General features: G+C 32.8%; 1 protein-coding gene across 4 annotated transcripts in view; it reads right to left on the bottom strand.

The window, feature by feature from the left end:
* Window positions 1–435: 435 nt before the first annotated feature.
* The window catches only part of USO1 (USO1 vesicle transport factor), a 67,903-nt gene continuing 42,851 nt past the window's right edge, over window positions 436–25,487 (bottom strand). For 2 of the 4 annotated variants that reach the window (XM_039845472.1, XM_039845471.1), the window contains 16 exons: window positions 25,043–25,221; window positions 21,120–21,260; window positions 19,220–19,308; window positions 18,685–18,839; window positions 18,062–18,273; window positions 11,119–11,229; window positions 10,683–10,801; window positions 10,351–10,532; window positions 9,945–10,066; window positions 8,045–8,183; window positions 6,943–7,106; window positions 6,288–6,368; window positions 4,179–4,277; window positions 2,504–2,611; window positions 1,347–1,562; window positions 436–806 (listed from right to left, as the gene is read on the bottom strand). In XM_039845472.1, coding sequence (XP_039701406.1) covers window positions 711–806; window positions 1,347–1,562; window positions 2,504–2,611; window positions 4,179–4,277; window positions 6,288–6,368; window positions 6,943–7,106; window positions 8,045–8,183; window positions 9,945–10,066; window positions 10,351–10,532; window positions 10,683–10,801; window positions 11,119–11,229; window positions 18,062–18,273; window positions 18,685–18,839; window positions 19,220–19,308; window positions 21,120–21,260; window positions 25,043–25,221 — 2,213 coding nt within the window. In that variant the 3' untranslated portion in view covers window positions 436–710. The remainder of the gene's footprint in view (window positions 807–1,346; window positions 1,563–2,503; window positions 2,612–4,178; window positions 4,278–6,287; window positions 6,369–6,942; window positions 7,107–8,044; window positions 8,184–9,944; window positions 10,067–10,350; window positions 10,533–10,682; window positions 10,802–11,118; window positions 11,230–18,061; window positions 18,274–18,684; window positions 18,840–19,219; window positions 19,309–21,119; window positions 21,261–25,042; window positions 25,222–25,487) is intronic. The other 2 variants (XM_039845473.1, XM_039845474.1) reach the window with 1 other exon arrangement.

Here is a 25,487-nt window from a genome sequence, read left to right as displayed (position 1 = left end):
TGTTAACTTATAATTTGTTTTAATGTTTAGCTTAAAATAAAACCAAAACCAACCACCTGCTAATATACTGTTGTAAAAGTTTCTCAGAAAGGCTCTCCTTTATCACTATGTCAGTATCCTGTTTCTTAGGTACAGAACACAGCCATATCACGTGTCAAGGCACTCATTCTACACTGTCTTATCCTGCTCATCTTAGGGGTCCCATTGGATCGAGGGCTGATGATATATATTATACCCTCCCCCAGCCCATATGATCTTGCCTTTAAGCAACTTCATTTCTTTAAAAGGAAATCATTAGCTAAGAGCTCCAATGATGAATTTAGAAACAATGATTCCAAAACACATTAAATGTGTAGTCATAAATTCTGAAAAGTGAAAATAACAAACAGAACTTACGTGAACAACCAATGAACTAAGGCAAATAGCACTGCCACCACATGTCTTAACATGGTATATTTTTAGTGTTTCAAGCTCTTCACAAATTATATTTTGGGACAGTTCAGATGAATTTCAATAAAAGATGTATGTTCTACATAGAGTTTTAAGAGTTTTCAACATGGGTGGCATTGTTTAAAAAATACATCAATAGTCTTATTAGTGAACGTTTTCCACTTGGTTTCTAAATTTTATTTTCTGTGGAAGCAAACCAAAGCACTGTCTTAAGACTCCATGTTCAAAGTTATGATATGATCTCTAGCATTCTAGAAATTTTAAAGCTGGATATGACCCTGGTCCTTGCTGTCATCTTCATCTTCGTCATCCTCATCATCTTGGTCTCCAGATTCAAGTTCATCCTCTTCTTCAATCTAAAGAGAAAATACACATTTAAAATTATGAAGATTTGTTTACTTCATATTCAATACATAGTGATATATACCACTGATAAACTCTGTATTCTAGTAATTATAGATTACAAGTCATCCGATTTCCTTGACTTAATGCTTAAGGCTCCCTGTCATTTTTATATGAGATGAAATATATAGGTTAATTTGCCAACAAATGGCTATACCGCTCTACACACACACCTGAATCAAACATGGCAAAACAGAATAGTGCATTAAAATGGTGACAGTCTTGTTACCACAGGAGCAATCAAATCAATCCATTTCCTAGGCTCAAAGCCCAAAAGAGAAGTTAACGAATGCCGGAAACCACCTAATCTGTGTCTCAAGTCAGTTCGGCGAACACCGTGAAAGCAGTGTGGATGCTATCACATTCGTTATCTAATATCCATGACTGTGGTATAGATGTATAGGCACAACAATTCCATGCTACAGTAGAATTTTCAAAAATGCATTATGAAGAAACATAATATCTATCATTTTTGGAAAACATTTCGATCTTACTGGATGACCAAATTCCTTGAGTTTATTCTTCAAAGAAAATATTTTCTGATCCTGATCAGCCAACAGCACCAAGAGATCATCTTGTTCTTTTTTAGAGTCTGTAATATCCACCTCGAGCTTGTTTCTCTCGTTTTGTAAAATGGCAATGGTACTGTTAGATGAGTCCAGCTGCTCTTTAATAGCATCTCTTTCCTCAGACAGAGCTTTAATTTCATTCTAGGAAAAGACAGGTGAAAATCACTAATCGAAAATTAGTATTCACTCTCCTAGAGTTTTTAACAAATAGGTTCTTTCTATGACTTGTCCAATCTGAGGAGTTTGGGAGTAGGAGCTGGGTGGATAGGAAGTTTTAAAACACACACGCACACACACTCATCCAGTAACATGAGAATTTATGTTAGGCTACACATCAAAGATGGTTATTGTGAAAAATAGAGTTTAACATCCAAACAATAGTTTTAATTAGTTATTCTTCAAAAGATCCCAAGAGATAATACCATTTCAGATAGGGGAAAATAATAAGGACACAAAACATTTTATAGCAGAAGCCTCATTAGTATCAGAATTAGAACTCAAGTTTTAAAAAATTTTATACATACAATTAAATGGGCAAGAAAAATAACTCCAAATACAATCTGCCACTTGTGACCACAATCCAAAAGGCACGATCACACATTATCTTTCTTTTTCCATTTTTTCCTTCATTACTTTTACTTTTATTACTACTACCTCATTCTTTTCTTCATGTTATTTATTCTGATTTCTCTGTCACACAACAGACTGGAAAGTTTTAATGTGCCTTATGGAATGCCTACATGTGGCTTATGTACTAGCTAAATCTGTATTCGTTGTTTCTTATTGTGATTAGAGATTGATAAGAAACCTATTTTCAATGATTTTCACTGTCAAAGTACATTCCTATACATTCTTATTTTACATATTTAATACCATTATTTGAAAGAGCACTTAAAAATTTTTATCTGTGCCATCTTGAATCATCAAAATAGAAGTGGACATGTTGTGAGATAACACTATACCCCATTTCATTAGCTTTCTTCACAAATCTAAGACTTTGAGAAATGAAATGAAATAAAATAAAATTTCCAGAAATTCATTTCATATAATCTGCAATAAATAAACGTTTCGCCAGAACTAACCTTTAATTCTTCGGTCTCTTGTAATAATGCCGATAGTCTCCCTTCTACATCAGCAGTTTTTGCAGCTATTACAGTTTCACTCTCTACTGGTACAGGAACTGATTTTGCCTGAAAGTAGAAATTGGGAAAAAAAAAAGTTTCTTTAAAGTTCTGATCAATATGAAATCCCAAAGGTGATTTAATTTTCTTGCTATATTGAAATGTTACTTCCAATAGCATAAAATATAATTCCTTACATATTTACATGCAATAATGTACTCCCCCTAAGGAGATGAACTGTCCCTACAGGAAAGCAGGAGGCTGAATTAGGCGTGGTGAGGCATCGAATCTCATCAGAGGCCAAGGAAGGCCGGGTTAAGCTGCCTCAATGTCAGACCAGGAAAACAATCGACAAGACAGCTCTAACATAGCATTTAATAAGCACAGAATATTTTGCAAAGCTTTTTCCTCATAAATTTCCAGTAAGTTAAGTCGACATTATATCTCAGAGAGATAGGTGGTGACATTGAACTGAATGCCATTAATTAGTAAAATGCAAGTACTTCCTTAAGTGCTATGAGAAGTATTCCTAAATCAGTTTTTCAGTCGTGCCCCATCTTTTTTCTACAAAATACTGGGAAGTAAGGTCCTGATGTAACAAATACCTAAAAATGTGGAAAGGTCTTCAGAATTGGTTGAGGCTAGAAGACTTTTGAGGTACACATCAGACAAAGCATAAGTTGCCTTGAAGAAACTATTGGTAGAAATATGAACAATAAAGGCAATTCTGGTCAGCGCTCAGAAAGAGGACAGCTGTATAGAAAGCTTCTATGTAGAGAAAACATATACTGTCATGAACAGAATGTTGATAGAAAGAAATATGGACATTAAAGGTGGTTTTGGTGATAGAAATGAAGAAAACATTAAAGGAAAGTAGAGGAAAGGTGATTCTTGTTATAAAGTAGCAAAGATCTGGGCTGAATTATGTTCTAGTGTTTTGTGGAAAGTAGAACTTGTAAGTGATGAACTTGTATATTTAGCTGAGGATATTTCTGAGCAAAGGATCAAAGGCATGGCCTGGTTTCTCCTTGCTGTTTATAGTAAAATGTGAGAGGAGATAAATTGAAGAAGGAATTGTTAAGCAAAAGGGAATCAGAACTTGAAGATTTAGAAAATTCCGAGGCTATCTTTATTGGAATAATTGATAAGGCATGTTCTGGTGAAACACCAAGGGTATGGCTGGACAACCATTTGTAAAAAGGTTGCCTGTGTGACTCATGGACCCAATTAACCATCTCAGCAGAAGCTGGAATAGAGATGTGGTTATCCAAGGAGGACCCAGGAGAATCTCCTTGTCTGATAGCTTGGACCCCTGTGAATTGTATGGGTTGCCAACAAGGTTTTTGACAATTTTATATCAGCAGCAAACCTGCCAACTTCGACTGAAGGGTAGAGATGGGATGAAATACAAAATACCAGCAAACTGAATCAGTAAGTAACTGATTAAACTGACTTAGTGAGTCTATACTATGACTGACACCATGGCCAAGAAATCTATGTGACTAGAACTATGGCTAGTCAGTAACCAAAAGGGAAGGTGCTTTCTGACAAATTTGCTTCTTTTCCACAGTGGCTGAGAAAAAAACGTCTCAACCTTGTATTTGCTACTTTTCAGAAGAAAAAAAAATTAACTTACAAATGCTTCTGTTTTCTGTAACAGCTCCTGTTTTTCTGTCTGTAGTTTGGTGATCTCCCCAGATTGTGAGATTAACTGAGACTTTAATGTTGTCAGTTCCTAAGAGGAAAAAATAGTTGAGTTGTAACATTAAATATTATTAATTTCATCAAGGAAAGCTCTATTTACAGAATACATAAAAAAAGTATTTCCTTTCTTGGCTCTCATCTCTAAAATTGCAACTTCCAAGTTTTAAAATCTAATCCTAAAGAACTCTTCTTGAACTTCAGGTTAAAGATGGATAATTAAACATTTATTAAATATGTTCACCTCTGCTTCCTCCTGAGATCCCATGAAAACAGCATAGAGGAGGGGAGGAAAGGAAAGAGGAACAGAGGGAGGGAGAGAGGGAAGAAGGAAGGAAGGAAGGAAGGAAGGACGGAAGCGTGATGGGAGGGAGGAAGGGAGAAACCTACAAGGACAAAGGAATAAGAGAAAAGAGCAATAAAACTGGGGAATTCCAGATAGCAAATGACAGTGCTAACTGACTCGGCACACTCGAGAAAGCTGAAACCTAAGCTGACCTTTGAGAAAGCCAAGCTGCTACCTAACTTGCAATGCATCACCAACTACCAAAAGGCCTGGGAACTGGTACCATCAGATATCTCTAGAAGTGTGGGTAAAAATGGGGTCAAAAACAGCAGGGCTGGTTGAAAGTTTGCTTAGGAACACCACCAGATTCCTGCCCCAATCTTATGCATCAGGCAACCATTCCTCTTATCCTGGCCAAAGACTAGAGATTTATTATTTGGAAAGGGCAAAATAGGATATTTTTAGACTAGGGTCCACCAAACAGATTAAAGGAGTACTGTAGTAAAAACAAGGATATTAATTGAAAGTTTATATATTATTAATGTTGAAATTTCCAAACTTTTAGCCCTCTCCCCCAAAAATGCACAGGAAAAGAAAAGCAATTATAACAGTGGTTCCTAACCAGGAGTGATAGCCCCCTCAATATTTGGCAATGTCTGGAGATACTGAAAAAGTGAAGAGATGCTAAAAAGTTCTTTTGTGCTCTTAAAACTTTCTATCATGTATATATGTAGTTTGGTTTTGTTTTTTCAATCACTGAAATTAGTTATGCAAATATTGAGATTACGAACCATTTTGGCTTTCTTACCCCACCCTCTTTAATTCCCTCCCCCAACACTTCTACCTCTGACCTACAGATGTTGCCGTCTCTCCTTAAGAATTCAATCTCTGAAGGCAGTGCGTCAACTCCCATGCGCTTGCGGCGTGCACCCGAGGCTTATATGTGTGGTGTCAGGTGGGTACTAGACTTATTGGGTGATCACTTCGTAAGCTATATAAATGTTATGTCACTAAGGTGTGTGTGTGTGTGTGTGTGTGTGTGTGTGTGTGTGTGTGTGTGTGTATATATATATACACACACACACACACACACACACCTGAAACTAACATAATATTGTAGGTCAAATGTAACTGAAAAAATGTTTAATTTTCTCGCTGGATAAAGATAATTCTATACTATCTAGTTTAATAGAAATTTATAAGTATTATAAATTAACCAAGTAGGAAAAAGTTTATTTTGCTTTTTAGCTAGTCATGCGATTCAGATATATACAAGTTTACTTCCTATTTTTTTCCTTCCTATTCTAAAACCAACATTTTTCTGGACAGAGGGGTTTAAACACCCAATACATTTAACCAAGTGATTATCTTAGTATATGTGTTGCTAAAATGAGAACCCAAGCTATTATCATGGTCAATAAGTATTTGAAAATTAGGCATAAGATTTTATACCTTCGCATTTGCTACTTATAAACATATTGACACTTTCCTTAATTGTTAGTTCGCTGATAATCTACAAATAATCTGGGTCAGATGCTGAGATCTGTTAAAAAGAATAGCATTAAAAAATAAAAAAACAGTGAAAAGCTAAATACCATTACCATATAATTAAAACAGCCTGAATTTTAAAACGGTGTAGTCGCTATCAAATTTTGCTTAATTCTGACAAAGTCATTTTAGATTAATGGAACTGCAGGGTGGTTACTCAATTATAATTAAAACAAGACACAGCAGAACTTGAATCAAGATGAAAATTACCTGTTTTAATTCTGCAATTTGTTCAGACTCTCCAGCTGAAGCTGTTGCTTCATTTGTGCCAGGGGTTGTTAGGGACGATTTCTACAAATAGCATAGAAATAAACTATTAAAATAATTCAGTCTAAAGAAAAAGGAAAAATCCAAAACAGAACTGTATACATATAAGCTACGTTTTATAGATGTTTACCAAAAAATTTCACATTTTAATTTTGATAAAATCAAGACAAAATTTCAAGATAGCACATGTTGTCTACGACTTCTTCATAGCCAATAAATTTATACTTATACCAAATAACTTATTAAATCTAAGCAGTTATCTGATGTCATATGGACAAAGAGCATAAAAGCAGTTATTTACTGAGAGACTTCCATGTATTAAAAGAACTTTATAAAGTATCTCATTTAATTTCTACAACAAAGAAACAGATACTATTGCCACCATTTTATAGATCAGAAAACAAGTTTAAAGAGGTTAACTACGTTGCTTAAATTCGATTAGCTAGAAAGCACTGAAGCTTTAGACTTTAGTCTGACATAGCTCATATTCTAAAATTTTAATATGATACTTTGGATTAAGGGATCCAGAAAAATAAACAAGCAGGATAATGAGAATTACTCTTTATCTCTCACTTAAATTTTTTTTACATTTACTTACCAAATTTTCAATCAGAGAGTCCTTTTCAGCCAGTTGACTTTGTAAAAGTTCCTGATTACTTTTTAATTCTTCTATCTCTTCTCGCAACCTACCAATTTCTTCTGGTTGAATGCCATTCATTTGAGCCCCATCACTGGAAGAAACTTGATGCTGATTGTCTTTTCCTATTAGACAGGAATAAAATTTGAAAAGCCAGTATAAAACTTAAGTTTTTCATTTTTTGAATTAGAAGATTCAAATATAAATAAAATTGCCTTAATTCAATTACTTTGATAGCACTTTTGCAAGCATACTTCATCTTTGCAAAATAGTCTTTTAAGAAAACCAGTGAACTGATATTTTCAGGGTTTCTGGGAAGAGAAACAGCATAGTCTTATTAAGACTAAATTGCATGGCTTAATGATCTAAGATTAAGAATTACAGAGGTTTCAATTCTGATTCTGTCCATTCTTACAAGAGAAAATCTCTTTATAAAGTCTTCACAAATGAAAACCTTTCTACATGGACTAAGATAACTCACAAATTATTGTCATGAATAGAAATAGTAAAATATTTTTTTCCTGAAAATTTTAGTCTTGATATAAACAAATCACATTTCTAAGTAGCTAGCATTCTAATCATAAGCACTACAGAATGATATTACTTATAAGAATTTGAGCTCTTACCATGTACCTGGCACTGAATTAGAATTTCATATATTATTTCATTTAATTCTCACATGCTATTATCAGTTCAATTTTGTAGATGGGGTAATGGAAAGGTTAGACCAGTCATTCACCTGGGCAAGAGCTTGTACTAACTACTGATGCCTGGACCAGGCCCTGACCAATTAAATTAGAAACTCGGCAGGGTCTCAGTATTGGTGCTATTAAAAAACAAACAAACAAAAAAAACCAAAACAACTCAGGAGACTCTAAATTGCAGCCAAGGTCGAGAGTCAATGGATCAGATAATCAAACAGGTAATAAGGAGGCTGGACTTCAAACTCTGATTTATACGTTTGTCATGGTGACTAAGGTCAGAGAAAGACTAGTCCACAAGAATAACCTGACTCTGTCCAGCTCCTGGGAACAATGCAATAGTGATGGCTAGCTACACTTACCTAGCTGTACTTTAAGAAGATTATACTGATCTTTGTGTTGCTGAATCTGAGATACTTGCTGTGTGACTGCTGTCTGGAGCTGTTCGTTTTGACATTTTAATGTAGAAATCTGCTGCTTTAATTCCTCAAGTTGCAGATCCTGTGAAACAAATCACAATTCAAGTGTTTTTAATTCATACTAATTAGTATTAAGAAGATGAACAAATTAAAAATTAGAGATTATTTTGGGCCAGGATATTAAAGTACTCAGTGCTTCCAAAATCATTCAATAATTAAGCAGTTATACATTAATATATGTACCAAGGTCCATTAATATGCAGAACTGTAAGATTTCAAGTAAAACACCATTAATAAACACTATGGCACATCCTGCAATCTCACTGCATTATTGGGGGTGGGGAAGATCAACTTGAAAAACCCCATTTTTATGGTCCATCAAACCATTTAAGAAATTTATACCAAACTATTTAAGAAACTTAGTATATGTATACATACATATGTATCCATATTACTTTTAACATTAAAAGACAATCATGTAACACTGAAGACTGAAAAAAGAGCTTCTAACTCTCACCACCCTAACAGACCTAATGGGAATTTGATCTATTTCTTTATTCTTCTAATTTTTTCCAATTCAAGTTTTTTAAACATGTCATAATCAGTCCATATATCACTTTAGAACCTTAAATTTACTATTCAATCATAACTTCCCTATATTGCTAGTTTTCATAATTTTTAATGCTCACTTTATATCTAATCTGTAGATGCGTAATTCATATTCAAAAGCAACACTAGGTTGTTTTCCATTTCCCTAAATGATAAATATCATTACGATAAATATCTTAGTCCATATAACTGTTTTCTTGAATTCTGGAGAATTTTCTTAGGATGGATTCTCAAATGTCAAAGTTTATATAAATATTTTATAGTTCTCGATGCTTGTTGCCTGTGAAATACTTTAAATGGTGAGAATATTTAATATTTCTAAAGAGTCATTTTAGTAATTATGTCAAATTACTTTTTTCTTCTTCCAAGTCAACTGCATTTATCAGCCCCAAGTGTAGGCTATAACATCACATTCCAAGTATTTATAGATGAAAAATCCTAAAAACCATGTATAGTTTAATAATTCAAATTTAGTTATTCAAAGACGAGTCTAATTTACTGATTTGTTTATAAACTGAAAAGCTCACTGAATGCTAAATATAGCATTATATTTTGATTCTTACACTTTCAATCTCAACAATGTAGATTATAGGTAAGAACACATAAGCAGTTCTCATTCAGAGTGCCTGACAGAGTGTTTAAAATGTGAGGACCTAGAACACCATAAACAAAACCAGGCAGCCATTATCGTTATTCTTACCATTAGTGCCCGAAGTTCCCCTCCCTAGCCCATCACAACCACCTCCTTCTTGGGCTTCTTCCCTCTAGCCTTGCCTCTTACATTTCTCCTTTATATAGCCACCACGTGATCTACATACATGCCAGTAACACTTTCTGCCTCTTTCTTTACTCTCCTTTAGCCTAGCTTACTCCTAGCCATCCTTTTAGAACTCAGCTTCTCTGTTTTCTCCAAGCCCCTCCTCCTACTTAGTTAAACTAGGTGCCTCTCAGTGCTGCCATATAGCTTTGATTATCACTAGACTTAACATGTTATGTCTCCCTGTGAGATATAAAAACATGTCTGATTCATTTATTTATTCACAACATACTGCATAATGCTTAAAACACATTAAGTTCCCAGTCTGCTGAATATTCAGATGCTTTTGAATTACTTAGGAAAGTAATGAGTTTTACTTTCTGTATCCTCCTGCATTTAAAAGGCCAGGAAAAATTCTTCCCTAAAGTAGAAAAGTATCAGTACATCAGAGACTGTATACAATTTATCAGGACATACTTGTTCTCGAATCACATTTTTGTAGTGAGTCACAATATTGTCATGTTGTTCTAATGTTTTCTTCACCTCTTCTTCTTTTTTATCTTCTTCACTGGACTTATAAATAGCCTTAGTTATTACACCTGGAATTTTATAAAAGAAAGCTTATTTAAAATTTATTTTAAACATCTAAAATACTATTTTATTAAGACTTAATTAGTAAAAATATATGGCCTAATTGCATGAGAGATAAGAAATAAACTTTCCAATCTTACTGAATGCCAAAAGCCCTTCAATGGACTACAGACCAAGAGCTAAGAAAAACTCCTAGTTTTAGGCTTATCATATAATCCACAATGTCCAGAATATATATATATGATATAATCATACTTTCTAATGAATACCAATATAAACATTCTCATCTTACCTTCAAGTTCTTTTACCAGTTTTGTAAACTCATGATCAAATATCATGTATTCTGGACTGGGGAAGTTGGGCTGGGGTTTCTGAGATGCTCTGGAATACAACTCATGTTTGCTAATAAATCCTAGTTTCTCTATGAAATTCTCTTTGCCAATCCTCTTCTCTATTAGTTGTTTTAGTTTCTCTCTACAGAGATAAGCATATTGAGATGCTTAAGAAAAAGTCATAAAAGATAAAAGCTTGGTCTACACCATACTTTGGCAGAAAAAAATTTATCATTATCTCTTGACATAAGCAAGTCATTTTTTTTTACTTTAGCATTTTCCCTTTACTTACTTCATGTAGCTCTCAAGCGAGTTATCATTGAAATAAATCGAAATGCCCAACAGAAGGGCACATAAGCCTTGGACTAACTGCTCTTCTTCTCCAAGATTTTCTGCAATTTGTCCTGTAAGCTGAAATCTTTGTTAAGGAGCCTAATGGTTCATAATATCTAGAGGACTTTATTTTATAATTTGAATCTGACATGTATTTCATGTAAAAGTTTCTACAAGAAATTCTCTATATAGTCCAAGCATAGCCCAAAGAATGGTATGTACATATGCACACAAAAAGCTTAATCGAGCACCGTTACCACCTTAACAGTTTAAAAAGTTGAAACACAGATAAAAAGAACTAAAAAATTTCAGGCACAGAGCTCTCTCTAATTGAAAGGAAGAAATAAAAAAGGTAATAAATACTTACATGTATCTTACTACAATATAAAGGATACAAAAGGAACATTGGCTGAATTGTGAAGAAAATGTGTTACTGCTATGGGACAGTTGCTTAGCCAGGTACAAAGCAACATTAGTAATCCAACTCTTGTCTGTATTTTGCTTCCCTGTAATAGATAAAGTGGCAGAAATCTCATTTTATTTTTTTTTCAAACTTAAAGTTGCCCTAAGATTCTTCCCCATTTGCATAAAATGATATTTAACCTCTCAATGACATCGATATTGAGATATCCTCCTAACTGAGATAAACTCTCAATTCAATGATACTGAACAAGAGAATGTATTTTTGTGTCCTCTATGGGCTGCATGTCACAAAATGAACAGAGAGCAGAAATTCGAATTGATTCATGTTTCTAATCATAAACCAGGTTACCTAAAATACCATTAGTGGAAAAATCGGGTCTGCTAATGAGGAAACGTATGATGCAAATGCAGGAATCCTAAATCACTTTACAAAATAATAAATTTGCCAGGCAAATTTATGATCTTTCAATCAAAATTTTAAAAACAAGTTTCTGATAAAAAGATTCTATCTCTCTCAAAAAACAATGAGAAAAATATGAAGAAATAATCTCCTGAATTAGTCGACTTCCACTAGAGAATATATTCTCTAACAGAAAAATAAACAAACCATGTTACAAACTCACTGACAACATGGCAGATAATGAGAAACCACAAACATAATGAAGGGGAAAAAGATTTATTTAAGTTAGCTAAGTGCCTCAGATCACTAACTATATTGCTGCCAAGTATATTAAACAATATGAAAACATAGCATGCCTATCAAAATTATAATTTTCTAAATTTTAATATGACACATTTATAGCTCCTCTGTGGGATATTCTCTTAGCTGATAATATTGCCACTGTCCATATTCTATTATATAACCTATATTTTTAAGAAAAACTTATTTGAAAAAAATAATGGAAATTAGCACAGTAATGCAACATTTTAAGAGTAATTTCAGAAAATATCAAAATACAATTACTCAAATATCTAGACAGAAATGGATTTAATGTATCTATTGCTGTGTTTTAAAATATTCTGTCACCCAGACTATTCTAATTTCATGCATTTTGATGTCAATATGTTGGCCCTTCTATAATCTATTTTTGAGTATAACTAATATTTAATTAAACAAATTCAAATTAGACCTCTTCAAATGATTTGCCAAGTAAGCATTAATTAGGATGAATTTAATTTTACATGATGCATTATTTTTATTTTTTCCTTGCCTCTATGTTATTACTGTGCCCACAATATCTTCATTACCCAAGTAAATTAAAAAGTTAAAAAAGATAGTTCTTCTCAGTTGACTGCTATAGAACTTAGAACTATGTATTCAAGTCATAAATGCAAATGTTTCATTGATTTCCCCTGGTTATATATAAAATTTTTATTATTACTTGGAATACCATTTGCAAGTACCAAATATACCTACATTGTCTATATAAGGACATCTTATCAAATCTCTGTCTGATGTCTGAGTAAACAAATATGGAATTTGATTCAAATTTGAATCTTCTACTAGAAGTATGCCCTTTGGGGTCTAATTGAAGGATAAGAACAGCAAAGTCAAACACAACTTTAGAAGATATAATAGAAGATGGAATGAAGCATCCTATTTACTATAGCGAGGAAAGAAGATAAAGGATACAGGATTGAGCCCAACCTAAACTGTATAAAAACTAAACAAAGAAAATTTAAAAATTTAAAAATGCTCCTAAAGAGCAGAAAAGTAGACATAAATCAATAGAAAGATACCATGTTCTTACAGAAAAACTCAAGACCATGAAGATATTAATTCTTCACATTAATTTATAAAATTAATGTGATCCAAAAAAAAAAAAACTAAACCACCCAGTTTTTCAAGTTCATATGGAAAAATAAATAAGCAAAAATAACCAAGGAATCTGTAAAAAAATGAAAAAGCAATGAGGTGATACTAACTCATAAATATAACCAACACATAACCATCAGTGGGTTATATACGGACTTAAAAAATGTTGGGACAACTAGTTATCTAAAAAAGATCAGAGGATTCTGATCTCATATAGTTTATTGAGAAAAATGGAACAAAGATTTAAATGCAAAAAAATGAAACCAGGAAGTATGAGACAAAAATATAGGCAAATTCCTTAAAATACTTAAGTAGGAAAGGCCTTTCTAAGTATGACTTAAAATGCAGAAGCAATAAGAGTTTAATAAAAAAAAACAAAAACAAAAAAAACACCAAGGTCAAAAGGCAAATGACATATTAGGAAAAATGTATTTGTAACTTATTACAGACAAGGGTTAAAGTCCTTAATTTAACAAGAGTTCCTATAAAACAAGAAATGATTAACAATCCAACAGAAAAATGGGCAGACGACATGAAATATAAGAAAAACTCACAGAAAAACTTTAAATAGTGTATAAACGTACAGAAAGCAAGTAAACCTTTTAGTAAGAGAAATGCAAATTAAAACTCAATGAGATAACATTTTTTCACCTCTCATCAGGTTGGCAAAAATACAAGTCTGACTACATGTTGCTGTTGATGCTGTGGGGAAAGTGATAACGTAATACACTGCAATCTTATTTAACTTAGCTAGTGGAAGTGTAAAAAGTGAAAAAACAAAAAACAAACCCAAAGGTGCAGAACAACGGATATGCATAAAAAACACTTGAAGACTATAGAAGAAATAAATAACAGGAGGTGGGGAACTAGGACAGGGGTGGGGCCAATCCTTTTTATTGTGTACGTTTTTATATCATTCTGATTTCTAAACCATATATTACCCATTTCTAAATACATATGTTTGTATGGGTGTGTATAAAAGAACTGACATTTTAATTCTAAGAGTAGCAGTATGGTGTCAATAAAAAGGGTATTTGGTTGGGAATTTGAAGAACCAAATCTTCTACTGTCCTATCTTGTACAAGTTCTATATGCTGTGTGGGCCCCAATTTCCTCATTTAGTAAACAGAGATGGTTGGGTTAAATGATCTCAAACACAGACGTTTGAGCCTCAACAGCCATAAAACCTTACTTAACTTCTCTTCCACATCCTGAAATAGGGGTAATAGTTAATAAGTATCTCACAGTATTGTGGAGTGGATTAAGTGGCTTAATACATGTAAAGAACTTAGAACAGTGCATGGTACACAGTAAGTGTTTTACAAGTGTTATAAACTATTATCCTTTCTAGCTCTCAAAATTCTGTGACTTTCTACCTACTACATAGCATATTAAAAGCAGAACTAATGCCCCAAATTTAAAATAGATGGCAGAATAAAGTTTGAACTGTGAAAAGAAAAAATAATTGCTGGGATATATATATACATATATTTTACATGTATGTATATATATATGTAAAATATATGTATATTTTACATCAGTGAAATACAGATGATCCTTGCTTTGCTGCATTAACAGAAATCCATGCATATTGGGAACACACAAACTGGGGACTATGCAATAATGCCCTTTTGTGTAGATATATTATTCTGATGTTCATCAAACCATAATTTATAATAGAGAAAAATGGAAGATAATTAAATGTCCAAAAATAAGGAGATGGTTAACCTATGGTATATCTATTTGGTGAAATATTACACAATTATAGAAAGTGATGTTGATTTAATGTTTAATAACATAATACAGAAAAAATGACATATTAGGAAAAAAGGCAGAATATAAAATGGAATAATGAATGATGATTGGTATATAAATAAAAAATACAGAAAAAAATGACTGAAGTTTTTACACGTTATCTTTGGGTAGTAGAATAAAAAACATTCTCCTTCCACTTTTTGTTGTTCTAAATTTTCCCAAATAAAAAAATATAAACGATTAATGAGAGCAAAAAAGCTATAGTATTTGTCCCATGTACCTTAAAATGTTAAAAAATAAGATCAATCCAACAAAATCCTATCCAAGGTGCTATCTCTCCAAAACTTAAATCAGAAACTGGGCATTAAAAGGCTATTAAAACATTCTATGTCAGTGCTTTCTGATCTCCTGATGGATTCTTTATAAGATAAACATGTGGAACAGCTAAACAGAAGTCACACCCAACTTTCTAAAATTATTAATTTTGTTGGTTTACTTATCTGTATACTTGTTTATAGGTTTAAGTCATGAAAAAGTCCCTATCTCTTCTCGGGCCCCCAGAGTGTGTGAACTATCGAGGAGATTTGGAAAAACAAATGAATGTTGATATTATAATTTCAGAGCATCCTGAGGGTTTAGTTACTAGGAATCACATATTTTACAGGATGGAAGAGAACCACAAACAAAATAATTGAGGCTAAATCATCTTATTTTAACATAAGCTATGTTTCCCCTATTACATTTTCTAAATAAAAATCCTTCTTATTCCTACTTTGTGGGTTTCAAGTTTAGTATTTTCCACTGCTTATAAAAAAAATATGAAAACTAACATTTTAAATTTCTAGTGTTAAAGTTTTAAAACGAAGTTCTAAAGTATTATGATCAGATTCAGTTTCTAGTGGTGGTCTCTGGGGGTAGATAATTAATAGGAAAGGGGAATGATGGAACTTTCTGAAATTATGAATATGTCCTACATCTTGTTTTGGGTGGTTGTTACAGAGATATATTCAACCACCAAAAATAATCACTTTGAACATTTAAGGGCTGTGCATCTTACTATGCGCAAATTATAACTCCAAAAAATTCCCTTTTAAATGAATGACATGTTTACTTACAAAATACTTAATGTGAAAAGTTCTGTAGGCTAAAGCCGCTAAATATGTCTGTGTATGAGTTACTAACATGTGCTAAATCATGCTCATACAAAAAGATACAATTCTTAACGGTTATTACGATCCACACTGCAAATGAACACATGCCCAAATATTTTTTTTTTTTTTTTTTTTGCCAAACACTCCACAAAACAAATCAAAACCAAATACAAATCACACTCCCCCTGCACACAACAAATACTAATTCCCTAGTGGTAGTTGTAGTATATGGGTTAATCCAGAATAACCCATAATATTATAAATCTTTCAAATTACAAAATTATACTTACTATTGTACATTTTCAATAACCTAATTAATGTAAAAATCATCATGTTCTCTCACATGCTGATTAACTAAAGGCAAAATTCTTACTCTTAGATTTTACTACCTTTGAAGTGGTTTTGGGGGAAATAAAGAAGCAAGCTTGGATAAAAACAAACAAAAACCACCAAAAAGCCAAAACCAAGGAATTCCTGAAAGTGCAAGCGACCCGGAGGAAGCAAAAGTATAGCTTCAGATTGTCATTCCCACAGTTCTTAAAAACACCACTACAATATCCCATGGAGAAAAACTGGAGACCCACTTATGATAGAGATAAACCTGCTGGCACATACAAGTGTGAGTATAATGTAACTTCAAGCAAGCAGTTAAAAAAAAAAAAATCAATCAGCAAACCCAAGACAAAGAAAAGCCTTGCTATAAGAGAAAAATGCCTAAGCTTACACAAGTGATACATACCCGTCTGTCGATCTTATCACCCTGAAAATTATATATTAAAAATTATTCATAAATATTTCTGCTTCAGAAAAATTTAAATTTAGAAAAATCTCTTAATACAGTCTCTCTACAAACCCAAGCCAATAATTTAGGACAGGATAGTTCTAATCTTTTATTATATATAACAATGCATATACATTTTAGAGAAAGGATAATTTCATAGCACAGTGATTACTTAGTGTGGGAAGACACCACTATCTTGAGGATTTCTCATTGTGCATTAATTGTAACTACAATGTTAGAGCAAGTCTGTAGTGATGTTGGTCAGTTAATTACTATTTGGCTTAAGAAAAGCTGTTTTCAACAGACATCAACATGAGAATGCCAAGGATTAAATAAGCAAGAATATGAATATTTTGAGGTAGTTTTTAAAAATCACTGAGATAAATAATAAATCGAAGATAAACTTTCAATCGAAATAAACCAATTTTAAACAAATGAAGTTTTCAACTCCCTTTTCACTAGTTAATTTTTAAGCTTTTATTTATAACTTCTTATTGGTAGTGTTGATGTTTCTTTAAAACCTCATACGAAACATTATTGATGTTCACAATAAAACAATTCAATGAATGTAGCAAAATTAAAAATTAAGGAGAACACAGTATATGATCATAGGAAGGGGGTAGGATAATTCCAGTGGATAGAACAATTTTAGACTTATCCATGTTTTTACTACCTCTGAATGACTCTGAATGTCAATGACTTTATAGTTTTGCTAAAGCATGAACTTGAATTGTTCAACAGCATGGTAGGCACATGTGAGCAAAGCGCCTAATAATAATATTCCTAAATGCCTTAGCATCCACAATTCAATGAAACTTGGTTGTTCTCATTAGGAGTCTAAAGGAATGCAAACCTTTTTAGTTATGTTTTTTCCCATCTTACTAGGTAAATTCTATGCCTTGGGGTTTTGAGGATTTGAGACCTCACAAGCATCAAGGGGTATACTGTTTAACTATATAAGCAATGGGCTGGTATTCTACCTATGTGTTCTAAAAGGAAGACCAATTACCCTGGGAAGAAAAAAGAGGAAGGTATACAGTTATGAACCACTTTATTCCCTCTCAGAAACTGACCCGAATTAAGCTACTGAGCAGGGAGAGAAAATGACATGCAAGAATATTGTGGATGATTTAAGAATAAAAACAAAAACAAAAAACAGCTTTCTGCCTAGAATGCGTGTTTCTGTCGTGATGCAGACCTTATTAACTATTTGGCAAAATCATTCTTATAAGAATATTTATTGCTATCTCACCACAAAACTGTTTCTGCTTACAATGAGCTTTTAAACAGGTAAGTCCTTGCTTCTTTCCTTTTTCTTCTGCATAAGGACACCCTTAAATCTTTGTATCACTGACATAAAAACATAGTCAAAACTTTTTTCCCTCTTAGAGAAATTTCACTGTCTACTTTACCTGTGAAAGGATGTTGGTGCACTGTTGCAACAAAGATACTGGAGGATTGCCGATACTGGTAGCAAGTTGAACCCTGAGCAACTGTTCTTTCTGGGTGGCATTTTCTTGCAAAGCATGGGCAAGGGCCACAGCAGCACACCAATTTGAAAGTGAATCAGTAGAAAACAAACCTCCACATAATAACTGACCAGCCGAGACTGAATTACCTGTTGCTACAAAGATGGTAGGCATAATGATAATACAAAAATTAATTGTGGTTTTCCATATACACAAATAGTATAAAATACTATTTAAAGTTTATTAATTAGTAGTATTAACTAATATTTTTCAAATTCTGATTTTCAAAATAAAAAAAAAGATGACAGAAAAAAAGACCTTGGAAGAAAAGCAGCAGAATAAAGAAATATAAAAAAATAACACTATAGGCATCAAATTATTGATGGTAATGTTCCAGAAAATTATTATCTTAATTAAAAACCACATTTCTAAAGCAAATTCAAGGAAATGCCATATTTTAAATATTCTATACATCCAGGGTCTTTTATCATTTATGATATATTTTACCATTAAAAGCTTAAAAGACAATTTACTTTTTAAAATAGAATTAGAACTAAATTACTTACCATCAATGGTAGAAGGTAGCAGTGTTGACACAATTTCTCCTTGTCCTTTTTGGTTTTTATATAAGAAACACTGGAAACAATAGAGAACAGCACAGCGCAATACAAATGGCTGCCTTTCATTAACCATGGACATGAGAAGTACTACAATTGCCGGTCTGTTGCATTTAAAAAGAAAAGAACAAAAAGGAACATTGCAACTCAAGTGCACAAGTCAATAACCAGTTATTTTTGTTGACTGAAAAAAACAAAGTATTTCCATCTCCTTCACAAAAAGATGACTGCAGCTAAGAGACGTGAAGTGATTTATTGGTTTAAGGCACATACCTAGGAGGTGATATGAGAGGCCAAATACATATGCTCCAAACACTATAAACTTTTTAAAAATACCAGCATAATTATTTATCTTGTTAGATTATTTCTACTTTCAAAACGTACAACTAAACTTAAAAGAACAAGATGTGTATATGAGATATACTAAAAACCCAAATTAAGTTTTTACTTCCTCAGTGGAATCTCAATATGTATCTTTTCCTACCTTGGTGGGTTTGAAGGAGCATTTACAGAAGCAAAGTAGTCTTGGTTTACTTGGCAGCCTCGAATAACTTCTGATACAGTATTAATGGTCTGTTAAGGGGGGGGAAATTTTAGAGAAAGTAAGTCAAGGAACAAAATCTGTTTTCGAAAGAAGAAACTATTATATTTTTTTGCTTTAAAATGCCAAAATTCAGAAAACAAAAAAATCAGTGACAGCATTATAACCTTGTAACTCTTTGAGATAAAACATTTAAAAATATTAAGTGTAGGCCTTCAATTAAAAATAACACCTGACCACACACATTTAAAGTCTCAAAAAACTAAAATTAATAATATCCTCTAAGAGAATGTATTTCTACAAAACAAGATGCTTAAAAATAAAATCAGAGAACAAATTTAAAATGTAACAAATTAAAAATTCTATTTAAGGATGAAGCTGCAAAACCTCCAATAGATTAAAAAGACAAACTAGGTCCAGAAAGTCCAACAATCTATTAATAGACTTGCAGAAACAGAAAAGAGGAAATTATGAAGGAATACAAAAAACATACTCAGAACTGAAGAACATATGTCTCCGGCTTGAAAGCTCCCAGTGAGTGCCAAAAATAATTGGAGGGAAAAAAAGGCCTACAGTACAGCACATCAGTAAATTTCAGAGAACCAGACATAAAGAAAAGGTCCCATTAAGTTTTTAGAGCAAAAAAGCGGGTTACATAAAAAGGATTAAGATTCAAAATGGCTTCAGACTTAAGAGCGACACTAAAATAATGTTCTGAAAGCTGAGTGTTAGTGATTTTCAACTCTGGATTCTGTATCTAGCTAAACATCGAATTAACTCTGAAGGGAGAGGAATGACATGAACACGCTAATTTACCTTTTTTCAGGAAGTTAAGTAAAATAAGATAAGGAACCAAGGGGTAGAAAAAACCATGGAATCCATAACTAAGGAATCCAAAAGAAAGAGGTAAGGAAAATCTGAGGATGGTGAACGAAAGTTTAGGACAAGAGCCATGCAAGATGGGAATAACCAGCCCATCTTGGAGCAGAATGATGGAAGGTTTCCATAAAAAGGCCTGGGATGGGAAATAATATGTTAAGCCTATCTTAGTACTCATATGCATAGATATACAAAAAATCAATAAAATAAAATAAAAATAACACTATTACACTGCAGGAAAGAGAAAGGGATGTTAAAAAAAGATATAGGGTTCTGTTTGGCTTAACGGGAAGCAGTATTAGGACAGCCATAAAGCTATAAACCCTGATTATTGATTTAAATGTAAAATAACTGGAGTGACAGGAGGAATTAAAGCGGGAGGGTTATAAGGGGGGAGTGAGACTTAAAGTAGTGAAGAGTGAGCTAAAGACAGCTGTTTCTGTTTTAAGACTTAATATCTGTGTTTTCAATGTATATGTGTTAATTTGAGAAAAATAAAAAGATGATTTAAATAAACTGAACCTTTCTTTTGTTCAAGCTAACTTCTTTTTCTTAATAGGTAGGAAACAGAAAATGACATGTCAGGGAAAAAGAATTTACTATTTTATGAATAAGACTACTTACAACTCAACTCCTACTTGACAAAAACTAAGTCATATTGTTTTCAAAATTAAAAACATAAAATAAAATCATACTGTGCATGCCTGTTGAACACAATCAAATTAATGGGAAATCTTCTAAGCTTTAACATTATTTATGTATTATTAAACTTGAGGAATGAGTCCACCTTTTGGAATTAATACTGTCATCATGATGCTAATTTTATTTTAGTAGGATCGGTGAGGAATTTAATACATAAAATTGTTAACTATTACTGTTTTTCCTTCACCTGTCATCTAATTCTTCCTAAGAATGCTTAAAATTTCAACTTCCAGAGAGTAGTCTCTGCCCTTGTTTGGTTTACCTCAGTCAGGATATCAGCAGGAACTCCTGTTGCCATTAGGATAGTGCAAAGCTGCTGCAATAAACCACACTGGAACATAGCTTTCTGGCAGCTACTAGTAGCACCAGGAGGATTGGTGGGAGATACCAGGACACGAACAAGCTGAGAAAGAAAAAGCAAAATTTGTCTTTTAAAAAGATTTGAAAGTCTTGAGGCAAATTTGATCTACATGGACAAGAAAACTGATGTCAAGAATTCCCTCACTTGCTCAGCCAGATTTGGGTGCTCTTTCCTTCATTATCTCATGGCAATATCTCTGTTAAAGTACATATTACATTATGCTGTTTACTTAAGTTTATCTCCTTCAGGTGACTGTGAACTCCCAGAGAGCTTGAGAGACTACCTCGGTCATTTCTGTATCCCAAGCCAGCACAGTATTTGTAACATAGTGCGCGTTCAATAAATGAGTGAATGAATAAGTAACAAAGTGGTAGATTTCTTATTGAAGTAAGGATGAACTACCTAATTACGGAGCAGATCTGAAAACAGAATGGCCTGAGGTATGACTCTAAACTGGAAATATTTAGTCTAAAACTAAAAACTGGAGACATGATGATTCATGCATTAGGCGAGGAGTTGGCCTCATTGGTCGTTAATGTTAATTAAATCCCTATTATGATCCTATGATTAATCTGAACTTGAACATAAAATATCAAAAACATAAAAAATATCCCAAACAAGTGTTCAGAAGTTACATTTTCAAAATAATTTTCTATCTTGCACTTTAAAACTAGAGTTATATGTATATGTGTGTATAAAATCTTGTATACCAAGATCAAATGAGATATTTACAAAAATATTTTATTAAGAAGGTTGATTAATAAATTGATGTCATTACAGAGAGGCTTTAGGATTACACTTTGGTTCCTGTACTTGAATCTTTCTAGTTAGATTTCCATGGAATTTTTTGTTGGTATTGTTTGTTTTTTAAATTTATTCTCCTCTTATCCGTACTTTTAAAAAAATTTAAAGCAAATACCAAGCTATGTGTCATTTCTCCTGTACATATTTCTATATGTATCTCTAGTTAATACAGATTTTAAAAAACAGTCCTCAAGCCATCTACATCTAAGAAAATCAACAATTTCTTAACACCATCTAATAGCAGGTGATTATTGATGAATAACGAACAAGTAATTATCAAATTTATAGATGACAGAGAAGTAGGAAGGAGAGTTGAAAAAAGAGGGAATACTTATTACAAGGATAAGCAGATTTTGACTCATTATATCGATTAAGTTTAATAATTAGAAGTACTCAAAAATGATAAAGATTCTCTCATAAGGTAATGAGCTCTCTGAGAGTCACTGGCATTATCTGTCCAAAAAATGGCATAGAAGGGAGATTCCTGCAGGGACAGAAGGTAGAACAAGTTATTAAACATCATTCCAGAAAAAACCTAACATGTTTTACGACTAAAAAACTTTCCAAAAAGATGCTTTCCCCAAATTTAATCTGCAAAATTTGAGTGCAATATCCTTAAGCAGATCAATTTCAACTTTTAATGGCTTAGAATTCAATCATGATTTTAATTGCAATTCCAGTTAGGATGTACCTATCCAAACAGGACTGTTAACCAACACTTATGAGGTATTTTAATTTGGTGCATAATAGAGAACCTGAAATACAAGCAACTCTAAATATAGCTATAAAGACAGAGCACTCTAATAGGTTGAAAAGCTGAAGATAATCTGTGGCCTGTGAAATCGTGAATGCATATGACTACTCAATCTTTGAGATGGAGAATATATTAAAGTGGATTAAACTCAGTTTCTCTCTCTCTCCCTCTCTCTCCCTCTCCCTCCCTTCCTTTCTTTCCCTTTTTACTTTGAAAACTGGTCTTTTTATTTCTCCTCTTGCAGTAAAGGAGTTACTAGCAGGTTCCTAATTGTGGTGTGAACAGTAGAGAAAACTTTTACTTTAAATTATGGTATTAGGGGCCAGAGGTTGTACAACACTCACTTATTTAATGCAGGGAAGGCACAGGAAATTAAGCCTGACTCAAAACCTGCCAACTGCCAAAAGGATTAGGACCTACCTACCTGTGTACAAATGAGCAGTTTATTTTATAGCAGTTATGCTGCATTCTTCACAATAAAAATAAAGCAGCTTTCTTGTTGGTTGTGTTACAAGTGACTCTTCTTACCTTAGCCAGTTATAAAGACACCGAGTTATTCAACTTGCATCTATATATGAAAACCTCCATCTCCAATATCACATGATAAACTTTAGAGGCTCTTCTTTATAAAGGTGTCAAATTCTTATATTAGTAAAAGGGGAGATGTTGGTTACTTCCATCATTAATGTAAGACTTGCTCCCCAAGGACACTGGCAAAGTTTCTTTAATTTGAACTTTATGTTCTTCAAGATTAATATCTAGTTAGTTTATTCATTTTTTAAAAGTAAATACTTAACCAACTTACTGCATAACTAGAAAACTGTATTTTTCTGTTAATATGCAATACTCTAAATTTTGGGGGGTAAAATAGCACTTTACTTTTTAAATAAGACACTTTCTTCAAAAATAATTCTTTACATAGTACCCTAAACTTTAAAATGGAGTAGGGTCCTCAAGTAATTTAAATTTTCACTGTTTGGCAGGAAATATATAAGTATTTGCACATCATTAGACCCCTTCGCTCGCTCTAATTATATTCTGAAAATTACTTTTCTAGGGGAATTTATCAAAAAAGTGTTGAGCATCAAAGACATCAGGCTTACCACTTGGGATCCTATTTCTAAAATATAAAAAACTAACAGTATTTAAAATAAGATGCTTTAAAAAAAAAAGCCAATAGTCTTAAAATGTGTAATACTAACATGTAAAAACAAAAAAGATGAAGTTGAGAGTATAAAGAAAGATTCTGCCCATGTTCTCCTATATTTTTCTAACAGGATTTAGGCATATTCTAAATAGGTTAACTATAGAATTTATTATCCAAATTGGAACACTCTGAAGTGAAAGAGGACACTATTAGTAATTACAAAATCAATACTGTCCTGGCTAACTGGGGCATGTGGTCAACCTAATTATCAAACATATGTAGGCAATTCCAGGGCATGCAACAATATTCAGACTAATTACTACAGATATTAACAATCTAGTTTTATGGAACACGATTTCAGAGATGCAGGCACAATTCAGAGACAATCAAAGACTCACAGGAATCACTAGAGAGTTAGTATGTTAGGAGGCCAGTTTAAACTTAAGTGTGTGAAGTAGAGGAATTTCAATAAAGGAATAAATAAGTAAAATACTTCAAAGACATTCATAATTTTCTCTGATGCAGAAATAATTTGGGATCCTACTGTCTTCACTTTTACTAAAGCTTAAAATTATAAGCGATTTGTCAATTTAACTTGTATTTGACTTACAACTCGGACTATTAATCCTTGTGATAACATTATCATTCATTTTCTAGCAGCCAGTGCCTGGCTTTCAGTAAATGTTTAATGAATTAATTTATTTGTTGAACTTTATGCTGAATATTAAAATTTATATTAGAACCTTGAGTGAAGAAAGGAGATTTTACAAATTCGAATCAACTATGTAACTTACTATCCTCTGGTGTAAAACCCACCAGGAAACTATATTTGGATTTGTTTAAAAAAAATTCTGGCAGGGCAAGAGAGGGGAAAGAAGATGAAACAAAATTGCCAGATGTTATAATTACTGAAGCTGAGTGATGTGTGTGTGTGTGGAGGAGACATATCTATCTCTGAGTATAACTGCAAATCTCCATATTAAAAGGACTTTTTTTTTTTTTAAAGCCTATCTGAAACCAACTAAACATCCTGGATTTATCAAACAAAGGCAATTTACTTTTCTTTGAAAGGATCACTGTCAAAATTCTTATCACATTTATGTCTAAAGTTCAGTATACCTGTAGCATTAGGTGCAGGTTAGTTACTTTCTGTGCAGACCAGCCAGAATTTTCATCTCCAACTTCAAACCAAGGTTTCATACGTTGAATATATGAGCCTTCTTTAAAAAAGTTTTGATTGGAATTGTTGTTTTTTAATAAGTTTTGGAGCAAAATTAGACAATCTTCCACTACTATACCTGAGGAAAGAATGTAAAATGAAAGTGTTAAGTCTGATAAAACCTAAAAGGAAAATTCAATCCCTGCACATTTAAAAAAAAGATAACTCTCCATGCTCAGCATCTCTTCTGTATGGCAAGGCAGAGAGAGTTTGTTCTGACTCCTGATGGCCATAGGCCACAACCTGCATGCTCTTTTTCAGGTCCTCCAAAGATCTCTTGATTTCTATGTTCAACTATCAACTTACCTATTTTTTTTCTTCAAATCCCAGATTAAACATCACTTC

Source organism: Pteropus medius, unplaced genomic scaffold, assembly GCF_902729225.1.
Source record: "Pteropus medius unplaced genomic scaffold, Ma_sr-lr_union100, whole genome shotgun sequence".
NCBI classification, from domain to species: domain Eukaryota; kingdom Metazoa; phylum Chordata; class Mammalia; order Chiroptera; family Pteropodidae; genus Pteropus; species Pteropus medius.
The sequence above is the reverse complement of the archived record's forward strand: the minus strand, read 5'-3'. Positions and strand labels throughout refer to the sequence as shown.